Source organism: Ictidomys tridecemlineatus, chromosome 7 (genome assembly GCF_052094955.1).
Source record: "Ictidomys tridecemlineatus isolate mIctTri1 chromosome 7, mIctTri1.hap1, whole genome shotgun sequence".
NCBI lineage: Eukaryota > Metazoa > Chordata > Mammalia > Rodentia > Sciuridae > Ictidomys > Ictidomys tridecemlineatus.
The window spans coordinates 99,424,301-99,443,434 of record NC_135483.1 but is presented as its reverse complement, the minus strand read 5'-3'; the positions used below and the strand labels follow the sequence as shown (position 1 = coordinate 99,443,434).

The window sequence follows — 19,134 nt, the reverse complement described above, 5'->3', positions numbered from 1 at the left end:
CTCTTGTGACACATGTTTCAGTGAACACTGTTCATCTACCTCTTCACACTGGAAGAAGCAGTTCCTAAATTTCTCTCCAGTCAGATACCTTTTAGAGGAAAGGTAAGTTCAGGAATACCCTATCTTCCCAGCCAATAGCCTCATTACACTAGTGCCACCATGCTCACCATGTTGTTGTCTACATGCATTTTAAAAACTATATTTCTTTTTTGCTACATAAACACCAGGACACACCATGACATTATCACAAAAGCACGGAACACAATGCACTCCAATTCATTTCCCAGCACTTCCCACCCCACCCACAGCCCATCCCACTCCTCCCCACCCTCCACTCCAGAGAGATACCTCTTTAATCCATTTAGAGCTTACTTTTTAAAAAATTAGAATCCTGTGGATACACCCATTTCCAGGACCTACCATTCCACATTCAAGCATGTACTTCCACTATCCTTCCCTTTTCCTGTCCTTCCTCCCTTCTCAATCCCCTCATCTACTCTACTGATCTTTCCTCTATTTTGATGAAATTCCCTCTCCCTTTCTCTGTTTTTGTTTTTACCCCTCCCTTATTTTGGAGATAATAATAAAAAAAAGTCCAACCTTTGGGAAAAAAAAAAGAAATACATCTAATGGCTTCAAAGGGTAATGATTATATCCTCATTATCTTTATTTTACTTTTTTTTTTTTTTTGATGCTGAGGATTGAACCTAGGCACATTTTACCACTGAGTTTTTAAAAATTTGAGATAGGGTCTCACTGAGTTGCTTGGGATCCTGTTAAACTGCTGACTGGTCTTAAGCTTGCAATCCTCCTGCCTCAGCCTCCCAAGTGTCTGAGACCATAGGCGTGCTCTGCTATGCCTGGCTTTGAACTTGTGTGACTCACCCCCTTAGACTTGTGCCTGGTTGCACTTCAGTTCCTGTGCTCAGAGTGGCAGACAAGTGTCAGTATTCTCAAGAGATGTTGTTGTTGTTCCTCTGTCATATTGCCAGGTTACTGCTCTCTTGAGTTGGTGACGTTGGTAGGAGACATTTTGGAGGACACTATTGAATAAAGGGGGGAACTAAAAAAAGAGTGTTGAACTGGAGGGAAGGGCCCTCTTGCCCCAGGAAATTCCGAGTTAAGATGCAGGTGCCAACCACAGTGCCCTTTTCAGTGATCTCACACCTGATTTCTGCCACACCTGATTGTGGTTCATGTGGTCACAGTGATTAGATCACACCACTGATAGACAACCCACACACATTCTATTTATTATTGGGAGTACTCTCCTAGGTATGGAGGAAATACTTGCCCTTTTCCAGTGATTTCAGGGACACCAGGACTAGAGGTATACCTCAGCCTAACTTGAAATCCTGTAGGTGAGCTCATGTCAGAGGGTGTGGCTGTGACAAAATAAAGTCACACCTTAGTTGAGGCATGCCCTGGCAACCTGTATAGTGATAGTTTTTATGGGTTTGCCAAGCCATTGGAGATCTTTGTGACTTTAAAAGGGAAGGCAATGGAAACATCTTATGAAATTGATTCTAAGGCATCTTTCTGGATCTTTAGTAAGCACTGGATTTGAATGTGAGTGATACTTTACTCATATCTGGTCCTGGATGGAAACTGGAGTTTTATTTCAGTGTACACTTTGTTAGTGATTGCCTGGAGCAATTTCAGGAAGGATTATAAAGCTACATCTGAGCTTTGATGGAAAGATGACTTGAAAAGATTACGATACCTTCTATGGGAAGAAGGAGAAGCAGTGTATGAGGCTGGTTCATCCCCTTCATTTTAAAAGTTGATCTGTAGTTTTGGCTTCCCTGACACTTTGAATTAAAGCTCCAGAGGTTAAGAACCTTACACATTTAGCATTGAGTTAACTTGGTGCTAGGCACATCATGGATGCTCAGGTGTTGTTGAAGGAATGAACTAAGACCAGAATGTGTGAAATGTCTAAAGTGTTCCAGAGTGAAACAGGGACAGGGTTAGGTACCAGCTCTCTAACACCGTGATGGGACTCTCCTAAGTGATCATCTGTGGGGACATGGTATAGACACTGAAAGAATACTGCTCCCTTCTCACTCCCCAGGGTGCTTCCATTCTAATTTAAAACAAACATTTACACAGGATGGTGTGTAAGAAAGTACTAAATTAATAATCTGGTCCCAGAAATGAATGTCATAGGTTTGACTGCAAAGTACTTCCTTTGGAATCTCAACCTTTACACTTATTCCAATGTATCTGTGTTTTGCTCGGGAGACACTTTTTTACTTAACATTAACTATGAGTTAATACTGTGTGCACCCTTTTCTTCTCATTTTTGATGTCACTAGGATGGAATATTTTGACTGATTAAGGAGTTTTGCTTCAATTTAAATGCCAAGGTGAAATGATCCATTAATAGAAAACAAATGTCATGCAGACTTTCTAAGTTGAAAATTATGCAGTCACGACGTTGGTTTCTAGAGAAATTATTTATAACATTTTGAATTAAGTATAAGCCACAGAGAAGCCTTTGTAGTGTGATATTAAAGGATTTTTAAAGCTTTATCCAAAGAACTGGAAGTCTGGGCTTAGAAATAGGAGGAATATGCACTTTTTATCGTGAATACATTTTATGTAGGGAGTCATGATTAATATAATAATTGGGAATGGGGGCTATGGATTCCACTGTTGGGTCTGGAATCTTCCCCTTAGTAAGATGTGTGTGGAGGTGATTTCCTCCTCTATAGAATGGGGTGATGGTAATCTTTCATGAGACTCTTGTAGGATTAAATGTGATTTCTAGGTAGAGCGCTTATCCCAGTGCAAGGACCATAGTAGGTGCTCAATTATTATTGTATATTGCTAATATCAAAATAAAGCTGTGTTATTAAGTGCATTTGTATCATTTTATTGGGGTGGAACTAAACTTCACCTTAATGTTTGTTAGTTATAGATAGCAATGGTTAATAGTTTGTTTACATTTTTGTTTTCATACAGGCTGAATGTCATTTTTACAAAATTTGATGAAGTCCAAAAATCTGGAAACATGATACAATCTGCAAACGGTGAGTGGAAAAAGCAGAATCTGCTTCTGCCTTTTCGGTTTTATGTCAGCTTATGCTATTTCTGAGCAGCTGAACTAGATAATTTTTAGTAAAGGCTTCTAAGTCTTAAAACTTAACCTTCATTCATCCACTTTTCCCGGCCAGGAACTATGGAGTCATCACTGACTTTGTTTCATAACCCATAATGAATCCATTAGCTAATCCTGTCGGCTTGGCTTTTAAAAATTCTCAATTCTCACCATTGCTGCTGGTGTCTTCCTGGTTCAGGCCATCGTGGTATGTCACTTGGGCACTGTGGCAGCCTCTCAGCCATATCCTTGCTTCTTCTTTGTCCACACTTGAAGTCTGTTTTGTACATAGCAACCAGGGTCATAAATCAGGTGCTGCTAATTTCCTGCCTCACATCCACACCCAGACTACAATTCAGTGGCTCCCCATGGTCTACCTGCCCCTTTGTGATCTGGCACAGACCCCCATTCTGATGTCATTCCTACTGTTCTTTCTGAAAGTTCTCAGCTCCTGCCACATTCAGCAACCTACTGGCTAATTTTGAACATTTTGAGCATCCCTTGTTTCAGGGCCTCTGTGCTTTCTGTTTTTTGTTTTTCTTTTTGGTACCAGGAATTGAACCCAAAGATGCTTAACCAGCTCTTTTTATTTTTTATTTTGAGACAAAGTCTCACCAAGTTGCTTAGGGCCTCACTAAGTTGCTGAGGTTAGTTTTTTACTCATGATCCTCCTGCCTCAGCCGCCACAGAGCCGCTGGATTACAGGTGAACGCCACTGTGCCCCGCTTCTCTATGCTTATTTTTCCTTCTTTCTGAAACATTCACTCTGTGGTATCATGTACCCTCTTCCTCACTTCATCCTGATCACTGCTGTAGCATCCCTTCATTAGAGAGCCACCCAGAACAGCATGTCTAGTCCTCAAGGGATCTCTGCCCTTAACCCTGATTGATTCCTTCTAGCACTTATCACAGTAAATATTTGTTTGCTCATGAAGGCAGGAACTTAATTTTATTTTCTTTTTTTTTTTATTCCCACTGAGCATGAGCTTAGTGCCTCAAATATCCCAGAAATGTGGTAGGTATGAAATAAATATTATTGAATAAATGAAATGAGCTGCAGCCTATTGTTTCTAGCTCCCTTTTTCTTTTTAGTATACAGTGAGCTTGTTTTTGAGATCAAGTCAAATTCCAGAAAAGAAGGAAAAGACAGGAGTGAATTACTGCATGAATGAAAAGTCATCAGAAGGTCAATTGCCCCTAAGAACTTTTAACTGACAATATCATTGCATCATACCTGTTTTAGAATTGTTAAGGGTCATATATCATAAAATAGCCTTCAGATTTTAAGTATTTTGAGTGTGTCAAAAATGTTGCATGCTTGGTATGTAAGGCCAGACAGCAGGTAACGAGAGTTCAGGTCTTTTTTTTTTTTTTTTAATATTTAGTTGTTGATGGACCTTTATTTAATTTATTTATTTATATGTGGTCCTGGGAATCGAACCCAGTGCCTCACACATGCCAGGCATGTGCTCTACCACCGAGCTGTAACCCCAGCCTGAGTTTGGGTCTTTTGACACACTCTGCTGTATACCCACCATTATTCCATTATTATTCCTAAGGAATTTTGCTTTGGATAGCATGCTTCTTATAAAATGCTTAAAGTGATTTAAAATTACTTTTATTAATCCCACTTACTTATTTTTCATGATTATAAAAATATAAATTATATTAAAAGAAAAAAATGAATAATATTTATCATTATTTAGCTATTACCATCAAAAATCATTTTTATTTCATAAAATTTTTTTATAGTTCATTTTCCTATAACTGTATAATTTGTAGATAATTTTATTTATGGCATCATTTTCTCTGTTAGCTTGCAAATTTGTATATGATTTTCATGTCATATCCTGGGTAAAGCTTAAAACTGAACTCTGGTGTCTGAGTTGTGGGCCGGTGATGAATGGAACTGATGGATATCCAGAGGTAGGGACCCAGGCAGTTAGCTGCCTGACACATGCTTTTTAGTTTTGTGTGAACTTGTTTAGTTTGTGTGGTTTCTCAGTTTAAAAACCATTGCTACTAAGATAAAATGCTGGGCAAGGAATTAGAAGTAGTAGCAGAAAAGCAAGTTTGTACTTTATAGCCTCTCCTATCACTATGAAAGTGAATCTCATTATAGTGCCAGCATTTGGGGAAAGAATCAAATCTGTATTGGGGCCTTTTCACTGTGGATTTCACTGAATGTGAAAAATATAAATTTAAGCATCAGGAATACCAAAGTTGTGTAACACTGGGTGCATCATAGCAACACTGTAATCTAAATGTCTAGGTGTAAATATTTCCCCCACATTTCCTTATTTTGTGTGTGATTATAAGTGTATCCGCTACTCTTTGTCTGCAGGTGTATATGGGCTTAGGGTAGGATTGAAGGTGAAAATAGTTCTTTTAGGCATCTGTGTTAAAAAATAGCAAATGGTAAGGAAGACAATCTAAAAATTCTTGGGGTTCTATACTTTTAGCTTCTTACTGTGATAATGTAGTATTAATATTTAAATGGTTAGAGCCAAATATGGTTATTTCAAGGAAAGAAGTAATATAAATGCATATGTATAAAGGTAGTTTTTATCTATTATTTTTCTGAGTTTTTGTATAAAATCCAAATGATGTTACTACTCCCAAATGGTGATACTACTCTATAGAACTTTGAGAGCTCAGTAAGATGTTCATTAACTGTCAAATAACAAACTACTTAATTTTCTTCTTTGATAAAGATCACTGAACATTTGGGTGGTATGAAGAAATTGTAGCAGCAATGGAAAAATCTGTCCCTCTGTCCTGCTTCTACTCCTCCTCCTCCTTTTTAAAAATTTTTGCTCAACAATTCCCATTATTTAAAAAGATGAAATTGTTTTTTAAACTTTCTAGACTTCAGACCATTGACTGTTCTACTTTCTCAAAGCTCATTCACTCTGCTTTCTTCAGTTAGTAAAGAGCTGAAAGTATAGACCTGCATGAAATTTTAAGCTAAACAAGCTTAGATTGCAGTTTTTCAGAACTTAGTGATTTTGTAACTTCTTGGAATGTTCTATATAATTATCATATCATCTGCATATGAGAACAGTTTTCTCTCGTATCTGTAAGCCTTCTTACCTTATTGCATTACTATAGCTTCCTGCACTGTATAGAGTAAGACTGGACAGTGTTGCTGGTTTCCCATCTTGGGTCTTTCACCATTGATGGGATGTAAGCTGTGGGGTTTTTGGTGTTCCTTATCAACATGAGGTAGTTTTCATCTATTATTTTTCTGAGTTTTTGTCACAGATAGATATCGGACTTTTTTTTTTTTTAAGTCCTCAGAATATTTTAGAAATTGTGAATACACATATAGTTCACCTCCTAAAATTTCACTTTTTTAAAGTACAGGATTTAGAGCTGTTTCTTTTTTATGCTTAAAAAAAAAATGTTCATGCATCACCATCGTTTAATTCTAGAATATTTCATCACTCCCAGGAAAAACTGTGTCCACTAGTACGAACTTACTATTCCCTTCTGCCTCTCATCTCTAGCAACCTAATTTCTGCTTTATGGTTTTGCCATTTGGGGCATTTTATATAAATGGAGTCACACAATATGTGACTTTTCTGTCTGGCTTCTTTCACTTTAGCATGCTATTTTTAACGTTCATCTATATGGTAGCATGTATCAGTACTTCTTCCTTTTTGATGGTTGAACAGTATTCCAGTGTATGGATAAATTGCATTTTCTTTATCTGTTGATGGACTTTTGAGTTGTTTCTACTTTTGGTTTATTGTTACAAATGCTGCTGAAAATGTTCATGTAGAAGATTTTGTTTTGGATATACATTTTCATTTCTGTATACCAGAGTGGAATTGCTGGGTTATATGTTTAACTTTTTGAGTGACTCGCACTATTTTCCAAAGTAGCTGCACTGTTTTACATTCTTAACCAGCCGAGTAAGAGAGTTCCAGTTTCTACACATAATTGCCCACAGTTGTTATTGTCTTTCTTTTCTACTTTAATTTTTCTTTTTCTACTTCAGTCATCATGGTGGTGTCTCATGATTCTGATTTGTATGTCTCTAATAAGTAATAATATCTTTTTTCAGGTTCTTATTGACCGTTTATATACTTTCTTTTCAGATAGATCCCTTGCCAGCCCATCATTTCTGATGGGTAGCTCCATTTCTAATGGAGCTGTCTATTATTGAGTTTTAAGAGTTCTTTATACATGCTGGTGGTATCCAGCATAAGGTTTTATCTAGTATAATCTTATTAAGGTATAATTTGTAAATACTTTTCCCTATTCTGTGGGATTTTTTTCTCCTTCACTATATTGATGCTATCATTTGAAATACAAAGCTTTTAATTTTGATGAGTTCCAACTTTTTCATTTGTTTTTTCTTTTGTTGTATGTACGTTAGGTGTTATACCCAAGAAATGGCTTGTTTATAGCTTTTTTTCCTTTCTTTCTTCTTCTTTTGGTCTGTGTCTTCTTATCTCCTTCAATTTGTTTAAAGCTCGATCCCAGTCCTTTTCCGTTCTTCGGCAATACCTTCTTTCTACTTATACTTTCTGTGGCTATAGTTGTATTTACTAATCGTATCACATTCTTTTCATAAATGTTTATCTCCCTTCCAGTTTTTGCCTCAGGGTTGCATGAGGCAAGAACTGGATGTGAGGCAGCTGTGTGCCTGACATTTTTTCTTGTATTTGAGACATGTATCTAAAGCCATATTTATATTCTACTTCTAACTGAAAGAAAATGGAAAACAATAAATATCACTGCATCCTGAATATTTTCTGTACTTCCTTTGTGCATGATTTTTCTATTATCCATCTAGGCATGTCAATTAAAGCTTAGGTAGCATCTCTTCTCTGATCTTCTGTACCTCTCTTCTCGTGTATATTATTATTGATCCCTATGGATTGTCACTTAAGTGTTTCTTGAACCCACCCACTTCTCCCCATCTCCTGCTTGCTGGTCAGGTCTAATCTTTCTTGAGCTATTGAGCCAGCCTGGGAGCGTGCCTCCTGCCCGGGTCTTCACCCCTCCATCTGTTGTTCCACCATAAAGCCTTGCTACAGTGATGCCTGCTCACCTCCGGGGGAAAATGGAGGCAAAAGAGATGGAAACTGGAAGCTTTTCTCTTGTTCCCTTTTTTTTTTCCTTCTCCAGAGACAGCGTTAAATAGCATGTAAATGTTAGATGAACTGTGCTTTATATGTTAGTTTGTAAGATTTTTATTTTGTCCCATGTTTGAGCAAATTGGACCTCTGCTTTCTCTGAGGTGGGCACTCCCTGTAGCCAAGGATTGGATGTGTATCAGGCACTGCTGGCTGAGATCTTCAAAGCTGGGAGGGAAGTCTCTGATCGTCTTCCTTTTTAATTTATTTGGGATGTTTCAAATACATACTAAAGTGGGTAAAATAGATTAATGAGCCCCCATGTAGCCCTAACTCAGCTTCAACTTTTATCAGTACCACACCAGTCTTGTTTTATCTCTACCCATCAGAAATGATGGGCTGGTCTGATGACGAAGTTGTCACTAATCACCTCATCTGAGTCGGGTTCAAGAAATGGGCATGTCCCCTTCTCTATCTTTGAAGTAGAAATAAGAAAATAAAAACTGAGTATCAGTTCTAGAACAGGAGTATTTTTCTCTGAAATTTTGCAAACAAACTCTGAAAAAGACCCACACCTTTGTCATTCTCATTTCCTAAGAACAGAGGGAAACTTTTGATTTATAAATCCCATTTGTTTCCAAAGAGAAAGGAAAAACCATTAGTACTGGTATATTAATTACATGGTGATAGGGCTGGGGGAGGGCTTCAGTACCACAAAGGGCACTGACTGGGTCTTCCTTGTGAAACAGCCCTGCTCCATATTCTGCCCACTGGGACGCTTTCCCTCCCTCCCAAACGGTGTCGGATTCTTCAGGCAAACATCTCCAGGCATTCTCTACTTGGATGCTTGGCTTTTGTCACGCCTGCAGGTTTTTGTTTGGTGATTAGTTGGCTCACATCTGTCTGTCTCCTGCATTGGACTTTGAGCCTCCCAGGTATAGACACTGTGTGGGTTTGCTCATTCTTGGAACTAAAACCTCATAGTCTGTTTTGTGTTCTCAGTCCCAGTGAACAGTCATTCTGATTGATACATTTGCCAGTCACATTTTCCTTTTTTGTCTCGTAGTAATTTTGATGGCACACGTGAACACTTTGCATCTGAGGTGACCAGATTCATTTTTCTTCAGCTTTCCCCATGAATTCTTATTTACTGGTGGGATTCCAGAGTGTTGCATATGAGTTGCATGTTGCTTGTGTTCACTGCTGAAGAGCTCAGTAAACTGAAGGAGAGAATGAATGGCAGTACAGGGCTCCCTTCTAGGGTCCTAAACAGCTTAGGTTCCAATCACGTGAAGGCCTGCAGGCCTGTTGCATTTAGTGGGCAGCCTGTTTACAGAGGTGCTACCTAGGCTGACCCAAAAAGTGTCTTTACAGTGATCTGTGTTTTTCAGACTTCCATTTGTGAAAACTTAGCAGCCTGTACTCAGCACAAGGACTTGACAGTTAACCATTGGGCAGGTGGCAATTGTGTTTAACAAACTTTATGGTCATTCATTTTGAAGTGTAAGTGCCCACGTTCCCCCCAGAAGAGTAGACACAGTGTCAGAGAAACTAGAAGGTGATCAAAACATGAGAACATACTTTTGTAGGAAAGGCTGCTTGTACCTCTCTTTAGTGTGATGTGTGACTTTGGACAAATGACTTAATTCTTGTGAGCCATCATTTGCTTAGCTGTCACATGGAGTGAATACCCTGAAGAGATAATGTGCAGAATAAGTGAGATCATGTGTAAAATTCTTACTATGTCTGGGACATGTGTGGTGTTCAGAATGATTGATTTCTCCTCCAGTTTCTCCATTTTAGGAGAATATTTATTTTTTAAATTGACACCATTTGAGAATAAATTCATACTTTTTTTTTTTAAGAATTTCAGGTTTAGGGGGGCATGCATTTAAAATGTAATGTACGTTTTCATTAAATTGACAGTAATGCTTTTGTGAAAAACTACTGTATTGAGAGAATTCACGTACTATACAGTCATCCAATTCAGTGTATAGTTCAATCATGTTTATTATTCACTGATAACATACAACTACTAATCTCTAGGTAGTCACTGAATTGTTCCTCCTTTTGGGTATTACAAAAGTGCTTCTTTGAACACTTGTCTGAATACTTATGAACAAGTTTTTGTTTGAGCACCTGTTTTTAGCTCCTTTGAGTATGTACTGTTTTCCTAGGACTAGAATTGCTGAATCTTATGGTAATTCCATTTAAATTATTAAGGAACTACCAAACTGTTTTCCACAGTGGTTTTGCACCATTTTATATTCCCACCAGCAATTTCCAAATTCTTCACATTCTGGCAACACTTATTATTTTCCATTTTTTAAAAATTGTAATCATCCTACTTGGTAAAGTGGTATCTAATTGTGGTTTTGATTTATATTCCCCTAATGAGTGATGATGTGTTCAAGTGTTTGTTGGCCATATCCAGGTCTTTCATGGAAGTCTCTATTCAAGTCCTTCACCCATTTTTTTTAACTGGGTTATTTGTCTTTTGTTGTTGAGCTGTGTGAATTCTTTCTGGATATAAGACTCAGTAGATAAATGATTTACAAATGAGCTATCTTCTCACTTTCTTAATAGTATTTTTTTGGGTACAAAAGTTTTAAATTTTGATGAAATGCAATTTGTCTATTTTTTTTTCTTTCGTTATTTGTAAACAGTAATGCTCTTTTGCATCAGAAACAAAAGCTCTGGATTTGCACTAAGTTGGAAAAAACTGTTAAATATAATGGCAGTACTCTTAAAGAATAAATGGGTTTTGTCTTGGACTATAGTTCTTGACATGTTCAAAATGATGTCTTATGAAGTTCAGTTGATTATTTTTGTATACAGCCTGTGGGCTTATTATTATTATTTTTAAGTATAATAGAATTGTGACTAAAAACAGCAATGAAATAGCAGCCCGAGTAGCAATGTAAAATGTGCTGTCTGTAATAGAATACTTCATCTTTGTATGATTCCTCCTTGTTGCTAGGTTACCCGAAGGCCCTTCAGCTTTGAATGGCAAGAATAAGGGAGTTAAAAATATGTTGCCATATAGATGTTTCTTTTTCTCCTTCCCATCTCCATATAATTAGCAAACCCCTTGAAGCAAAAATTATAGTTTTTCTTTCCATGAGTTTCAAAAAGCAAATTATTTTCTGTGTAAGTATTTTAATCATGCAGATGTGCTTATGCTCATAGGAGAATTGGATTTTGAGAATGAAAGAGCCAGTAATTATGGAGTAGTCAGTGTCCTTTATCTGCAGCCACTTAATGATCCCTAATTGGATTTGATTGAAGTGAGGCCTATGCACATTAATTTGGTTAAAAAAAAAAAGAAACATGCTTTTGGGCTTCTTAAGCAAAGCTAACATGTTTATGAAAAATAGAAGTGTCATGTCAATTAAATCTATGAAAATTCCATAATCTGTAGCTAGACAAAATGTTTGCAGATTAAAACTATAAACAACTAGGTAACATAATCATAAAATTATTGACCTTGTACATACATGACTGTACCTAGGGTATCATTTTGCTGCCAAATGCATCCTGTTTTTATACTAAAAATTTTATAAGTTGAAAACTGTTACAAGGTATTTTTACTTTATTGAAAATGAGAAATGCCTGTTTAAGTATGAAAACAAACAGACTAATGCTGCATTGTATTAGGTAAGGTCTGAATTGTTGCCAGGTGTAGCCGGGACAAAGCATTCCTTTAAAAGAGAATCTTTATTAAGAAGCCAAGCTATTATTATTCACTCCTGGCTGTTAATAGCTGTGATTATGAATAAGTGGATCAGGTGCTCATGGGTTCCCACCCTTCCCCCTTCTTTTATTTATTAGACTTCAGCTTGCAAGGCTTGGGGTGGTGGTTCAGTATCTTAGGAAGTGTTTCCATAGTCACAACTACGTGGGTAACGTGTTACAAGGCTGGTAAATGTATTGAGCTCTGTTAAGAGGTCCACTTAAAATAGCCCAGAAAAGACTGTTTCTGATACCAGTTTAAGTAACACAGTTAAATGAACAGCCTGTTTTCTATGTGGAAATGAGATTACTTTTTGTTATTTTTCTAATTTAAGATTTATGTTAGGGATATTCTGTTTCTTGAGTGAGGAAAATCAGGTTAGTTGGTTAAAAATGATTTTTTAGTAAGTTTTAAAGAGGGCTCTTACATGAGTATAGTCAGCTAGAGAAGGTCTGCTCCCTTCCCCTCTTTTGAAAAGTCAGTGTTACATAGAGTCTAGGCTTTTATTTTGGAATAGGGTGGCAGTTGTCATTGGTGCTGGATCTCGCTGAAGAAGCATGTGGGTGGAGAGTTTGCTGATGCTTAAGTTGCTGTGAGTAGGTATAGCTTTCAGAGCAGTGTTTTTATTTGGTACCAAGATCACTGACAGTCATGACTGCTGGGAGAGGTAGGCTGTTCTCCTATATTCTGGAAAATGTTTGTGATTTTTACTGCTTGACTAGGCAGGAAATAAAATTCCTAAAATATTTTATATTTTGGGAATGGAAAATCATGTATGAAATGTAATAACTGCAATGAATGTTAATTGAATTTAGATGGAGAAAATTATGAAACAGTTGTCTGAACATCAACGTTAGCAACCTTCAGACTTAGGAGAGGAGGAGGAGGAGGAGGAGGAGGCAGAGAAAGCAAAGGCTAGCTGGGTTTTCATCAGACTGTTTACTTCATATGCTTTTCATTTTTCTCTGGTCTTATGTTCACAGTATGTAGGTTTTGAAAATGAATCTGCTTTTGTAGTTACTGGGCATTTGTTAATAAGCCTAATGCCTTTAAAAAGAATCTACTGGGTAGAAATAGCTAAGTTTCACCAAGAGTGTAGAAAAGCAAAGCACATATGAATCAGCGGTGGAAGGATGCTGTTTCTATCTTAAGAATCATTGTTTAAATTTCTTCCTCCCTTCAAAGGGAGAATCTTGTAAATGCCAAAGTGGAAAAGAACAATTACACAAGGTGTGAAGTGTTTTCCACAGTCTACTGAGTAGCCATCAGTCTTTCCATGGAGGTTTTTACCCATCATTGAAGTGATTCTGAAAGGCTGTGTGAACCACGTTTGCATTTTGAGCAGAGGGGATTTGATAGGATGGGACAACTTGTGTGCTATCTCGTCCTGGTGTTGCTTTTTCTGGCAGGCTTTCATTTATTGTCTCTGAAGGGTATTTCCAAACCCTTCCACTGAAGCAGGTATTCCGCAGAGTGAAATTGTGCACAATAAAAAGTGTCTGTTAGTCTCCCACTGTGGGGAAATGGGCACACATCTGCCACTTTTGCTCTGTGCTTGTATTGTAGGGGACTGCTAAGGATGTATATTTTTGTCGACTTAGGTTTGGCTGAAACCAAAGTTAAAAGTTTGGCTGAATGTTGCAATATTGGAAAAAGCCACATTTCTGGTCATTCTTAGGATGGGAATTTAATGTACAAAGTGACAGTATGGCTTTTGGTTTCATAGCTCGCTGTAGTATATTCTATTTTCAGGGTAGGCTGCTATCGGAAATCAATACCTGGAGTAAGAGCATTAAATAATTTATGCTCTTAAAGTGTCTTTTCTTTGGAGGCTTGTATTTGAGGTTTTGAAAAGTGTGTGACTTAAAAGTACCATTAGTCTGAAGTTGCATCTTGTTTTGTTTTAAACAACAGCACATTAATAGGGGTGGCAACTGTTTAATGTTAAAGACTGTGGAGAAAGCCTTGTGCATCTGAGTTAAAATAAAGACTTTTTGCATGGAATTTCGTTTCAAATTGCCTGCTTGGTCACTGTTACCCGAGATGCAAGCTTTAGCAGCATTGCTAACTTTTACCTTAAGTAGCTGAGCATGTGGTAGGAAACAAGAATTAAAGGCTCTTCCTGTAGCAGTGGCATATTTAAATCCTTTATCAATCTATACTTAGCCAAGGAACCACTGACCATCCTCAGATTTTAATATCAGCTATTCTCCCACCATGTGTGGAGTGTTTTAGTATTTTCAGAACACTTTCCCACTTTTTTTTTTTTTTTTTTTAAATGATCCTCCTGGCAAGCAAACCATGAGAGGAGGCCTGCAGCGTCAGGCTTTCTTAAGTGTCAGTGGAGGGACAGAGAGAAGGATCCTGAGCGTTTAGTCTTTAACCAGTCCTCCTGTTTGCTCTGCTCCTGTCAGGCTGAGTGCTGTCTGCCTGCTTACCTATTGTTAGAATTGAGCTGCTGTAAACATTAATGTTGGCTTTGAACTTGTGATCTTCCTGCCTCAGCCTTCCAAATTGCTGGGATTACAGGCCTATGCTACTGAGTTGATTGTTGATTTCTTTGATTCTGCGGTTGTGCCATCAATAGTTACTGTAGGGAATAATTAGAAAATGAAAGCATTGAAAGAAATATTATTAAAACAGGAATTTGCACCCTATAACCAAAAGATTGCTTTGAAAATGTGATGTTCCTTGTCAGTTGTTTGCCTGGTAGATTCAGGAGGCAGATTCTGGGAAAGAAAATTATGATTCAAACATGATGAGTGCGTTTCTAGAAGCAGTTTGGTGTTCATGTAGGAGAAAATGTGGAGAAGATGGACAAGGGCCTTCTTGTGTACCTTGCTAAGAAGCTAAGATAACTTTTCATAGAGTTAAATTTTAAAAATGGAGTGATTAAGGGAGGCTGATCATGGTGACTAGTAGGAAAAATATAATTTCAGAATGCAGGGTAGTCATGTAAGTGAGATAAAATATCTTTAAGAGAAATTCACCAGCTTTTCTTCTTCTTTGTTTAGCGCAGACTGGTGTGAATCAGCCAAAAAAATACCACCAGTCCTTTAGGAGGCTTTTGAGATTACTGGTGTAGGCGAATGGATTGTAAGTGCCTTCAGGGATGGAATGAGTGTGACAGTGGAGTCCTTCCATGTGGGAGCACCCCTGTGCAAGAGCAGCCTGTCACCTGAGGCTTGTCCATTTGGGTGTCCTCTGGTGCAAATTGGAGATGGTGATTCCTGTGCCACCTTGAAGAGTAGATAAGAGGATACATGCAGATGGTGGGCACAGGGGCATTGGGCCTGGTACATGGATATCATTCCACTGTAGGTGATCTAATGAGAAGTGAAAGTTGGACTTAGGTGTAAGATATAGCTTTTTTATAGACATGGAATGCTAGCTAAAGAAAGCAGTTGTGCTGGGTCAGTGGTGCACAATCCTAGTGCCTCAGGAGACTGAGCAAGAAGATGCCAGCCTCAGCAACTTAGTGAGGCCCTAAGCAACTTAGAGAGACCCTGTGTCAAAATAAAAATATCTGAGGCTGTAGCTCAGTAGTAAAGCATCCCTGGGTTCAATCCTCAGTTCCAAAAACAAAGAAAGAAAGAAACAGAGAGAGAGAGAGAGGGAGGGAGAGAGACAGACAGTGCGCACACGAGAGAGAGCAAGTTGCAGAATCAGAGCTAGAAGAAGCTGTCACCCACTTCCCAGATCTTGTTTCTAATACCACCAAACCTCTTGGGGAAGTGGCTGATTCTAGAACCAGAGCAAGGACTATAACAAGATAAATACTTTATAACCATGCCTCTCACGTGCTAGGCAAACACTTTGCCAAGGAGCTACAGCCTGGCCCAGTACTGTTTGATTTTAACCCAAAATATAAAATAAATATTTGTAAATCCATACTGTTAAGCTAAGTTGCTGATGCTGGACTTGAACTCCTTTTTGTCGTTTTTTTAGATATACATGGTAATAGTGACTATTTTAACATATTATACACACATGGAGTATAACTTATTCTAATTAGGATCCCATTCTTGCAGTTGTACATGATGTGGAATTTCAATGGTCGTATATTTATGTAAGGACACAGGAAAGTTATATCTGATTCATTCTACTTTCTTTCCTATTCCCATCCCCTTCCTTTCCTTTGTCTAATCCACTGAATTTCTGTTCTTCCCTCCCCCATCTTTAATTATGTGTTAGCATTCACATATCAGAGAGAACATTGGTTTTTTGGGGGGTCTGGCTTATTTCACTTAGCATGATAATCTCCAGTTCATCCATTTCCCAGCAAATGCTGTAATTTCATTTTTTAGGCTAAGTAATATTTCATTGTATTTGTATATATATATATATATAATATATATATAAATATATACACCATATTGTCTTCATCCATTCATCTGTTGAAGGGCACCTAGGTTGGTTCTTACAGCTTACCTATTGTTAGAATTGAGCTGCTATAAACATTAATGTTGGCTTTGAACTTGTGATCTTCCTGCCTCAGCCTTCCAAATTGCTGGAATTACAGGCCTATGCTACTGCTCTCAGCTTGTTGTACTATCTTTACAACTTTTCTATAAATCTAATACTAATCCAAAATTTTTTTAATTAAAAAAAAACTGAAGAAATAAGGGGGTTGGGAAATAAGCTGTTTATTCTTGTTTTCTTTTGTTAATATCTGAATTATTTAACCATGTTTACAGTGCATTAATTTTGTTCTGTGAAAAAGGTAACAGTTTATCTGGAATTTGGGTTATGTCTTCTTACTTTATTTTTTATTTTTTTAACACACTGAGTGTTTGAAACATCTAGTGTCATTTATTTAAAAAAAAAAAAAGCTTAGTCATGGAAACCAGTAGGGTAACTATTTCAGTAACAGGAATAAGGAATAATTTTGGTAAGAGAAAGGAAGGAGAGAAGAATTAGGGTAACTTCGATGAGACAAGAGATGGGATGTGGAAGATGGTCAGGGAAGGAAGTTGTGGGAGATGGTCAGGGAAGAGGGCAGGATAAGGACAGTGTGTTTTGGCTTGGGTGACTGGTGGTGAGACCAACTGATGTGCATAGAATTTTGTCAGTGGGTTTGTATCTTTGGGGCTGCTGTTAGAGGATTGATTGAGTAGACCATTGGTCTTTCTTTTTAAAATTGTCATTTCTCTGTGTCATTTTATACAGAAGTTATGGTTATTTGTCTCTAGCTAAGAGGGTTCCTGAGAATAAGGTCATTAGAACAGAGAAGGATGTTCGAAGGGTTATCTGCATAAAGGGCAAATCGCTCTTGATATAATGACTTTTAAGTATGAGGAACTTTCTGATAGGAACCCTTTCCCAAATTCAGCTCTGAGTTTTTCCAGTTGATTTGCTTTTGTGCCTACATAGTTGCTGTCAAGAAGAATTGGGTCAGGGTGGGTACAGTGATAATTAAAATGACATTTCCAAAAGAGTGCAAGGTGTAGATCTGATGCCTGTAGGTTTGGGATGCTGACATTAAGTATAACCCTTTCAGGGCAAATTTCCAGGTAAAATAAGGTCAAAGGGAGAAATCAAATATTTAATCAGTAAAAGGATACACTGTGATTTCTTGTGAATATGACTTTCAGAAATTATTTAGGTTTTGAAATTCTAGATGTTGACTCCTGGAAGTCCAGTTTTAACTTTTAGTCATCAGTATACAAACTTTGTTCATGTATGTTTTTTATTTTATGGCTGAACCCAGGACCCTTGCTGAGGTGTTAGTCAAGCTCCCCACCTCTACACTACACCCCAGCCCTGTTTCTGACCCTTAAAGTTGCTTAAACCTCTACCTTCCTCATTGAAATTTTAAAAATCAACTCAGAATATGCTCAATTAAAATAAGGCCTATACCTTTTAGTACTTTTGTGAGGGACAAGTGGCAATATCAGTGCCCTGCTACTTTCTAGTATACTACCACGAAGGAGTTTGATGTTGTCATTATTGTAGTTATTATTTTGAGTCACCAGTTCTTGTTCACTGCCTGTGGCCTGTGCTCTCATTAGAATACACTTCACTTTACTCTTCACTCAGCTTAACAACTTGCCCAGTTCTGTGGTCACATTGCAAAGGCCTCCTTGGGACTGACTACCTTCCCTGGATGCCGGGGTCTGGATGTGGTTTGAATGTGCCTCCAGGTTTCCTGGTTGAAATTCATTTATTTCTACTTTTTATGTTTTGGTACTGGGAATGAAAGCTAGGGGCGCTTTGCCACTCAGCTAGGTTCCCAGCCCTTTTTTATTTTTTATTTTGAGACAGAATTTTGCCAAGTTGCTGAGACTGGCCTCAGATTTACGATTCTCCTGTCTCAGCCCACCAAGTCATTGAGATTATAGGTGTGTGCTGCTATGTCTGGCTTTCTGGTAGATATTCAATCTGCATTGTAAAATATTAAGAGATAGAAACTTGTTCTGACTGTAGTATACAGAGATGGAGCCTGTGGGAAGTATTAGGTTAGGGTCATCAAGGTGTAGCCACCATGACTGAGTCCTTTTTATAAAAAGAGGGAGAGAAATCAGAGGACATGCGTGCACATTCACAGCTCCTGTTTCAGCTGTGGGCTACTTTGGGACTCTGCCAGTAAGAAAGCTGGACTAGATGTGGGTCCTTAACCTTGGACCAGAACCATGAGCCAAAATAAACCTCTTTTCTTTATAAGCTATCCTGGCCGTGGTACTGTTCATTGTCAACAGAAAATGGATTAATATACTAGGCTTCTGTGGCCTCTAGGAATTTGTTTTCCCAAGGCTCATGGTACCAAGAAGTGGTCAACTTTGTTAGAACAGTGACAGATGCTTGGCTTACATGATTGCCAGCAGCCAGCCCAGTGCCTGGTGCAGGTCAGATGTTTAAAACACATCCTCTGCATACATACAAGAAAGGCTTGTGAAATGATCCTCATTCTACAAATGAGAAATAAGCAACGCAACTAAACTGCAGGTTTTACTAGGACTCTGAAGTTGGACGAGCTTTTTGAAATCTGTACTTTTCACCACTACAAGTGCTGCCTCCAAAGGCGAGGGTTATATGCGGAAGACTGACTTCCAATTATTGTTGCGTTTTCTCTTGGTGAATCTTGGTGAAATTGCACATTGTCACATTGATTTTACCCCATGCCCAGAAATGCCAGAACTCTTATTTAGCATGGAGAAGTAGAGCTCTGAGGTCAGGAGACTTATTATTGGCCTGTCTGTATGATGGATATT

At 38.0% G+C, this 19,134-nt stretch overlaps 1 protein-coding gene across 1 annotated transcript in view; it reads left to right on the top strand.

The window, feature by feature from the left end:
* Positions 1 to 19,134, top strand: part of Clasp1 (cytoplasmic linker associated protein 1) — a 269,130-nt gene that overhangs the window by 114,616 nt on the left and 135,380 nt on the right. Inside the window, exon 8 of the mRNA XM_040294156.2 lies at positions 2,968 to 3,035. Within this exon, the coding sequence (XP_040150090.1) occupies positions 2,968 to 3,035 (68 nt within the window). The remainder of the gene's footprint in view (positions 1 to 2,967; positions 3,036 to 19,134) is intronic.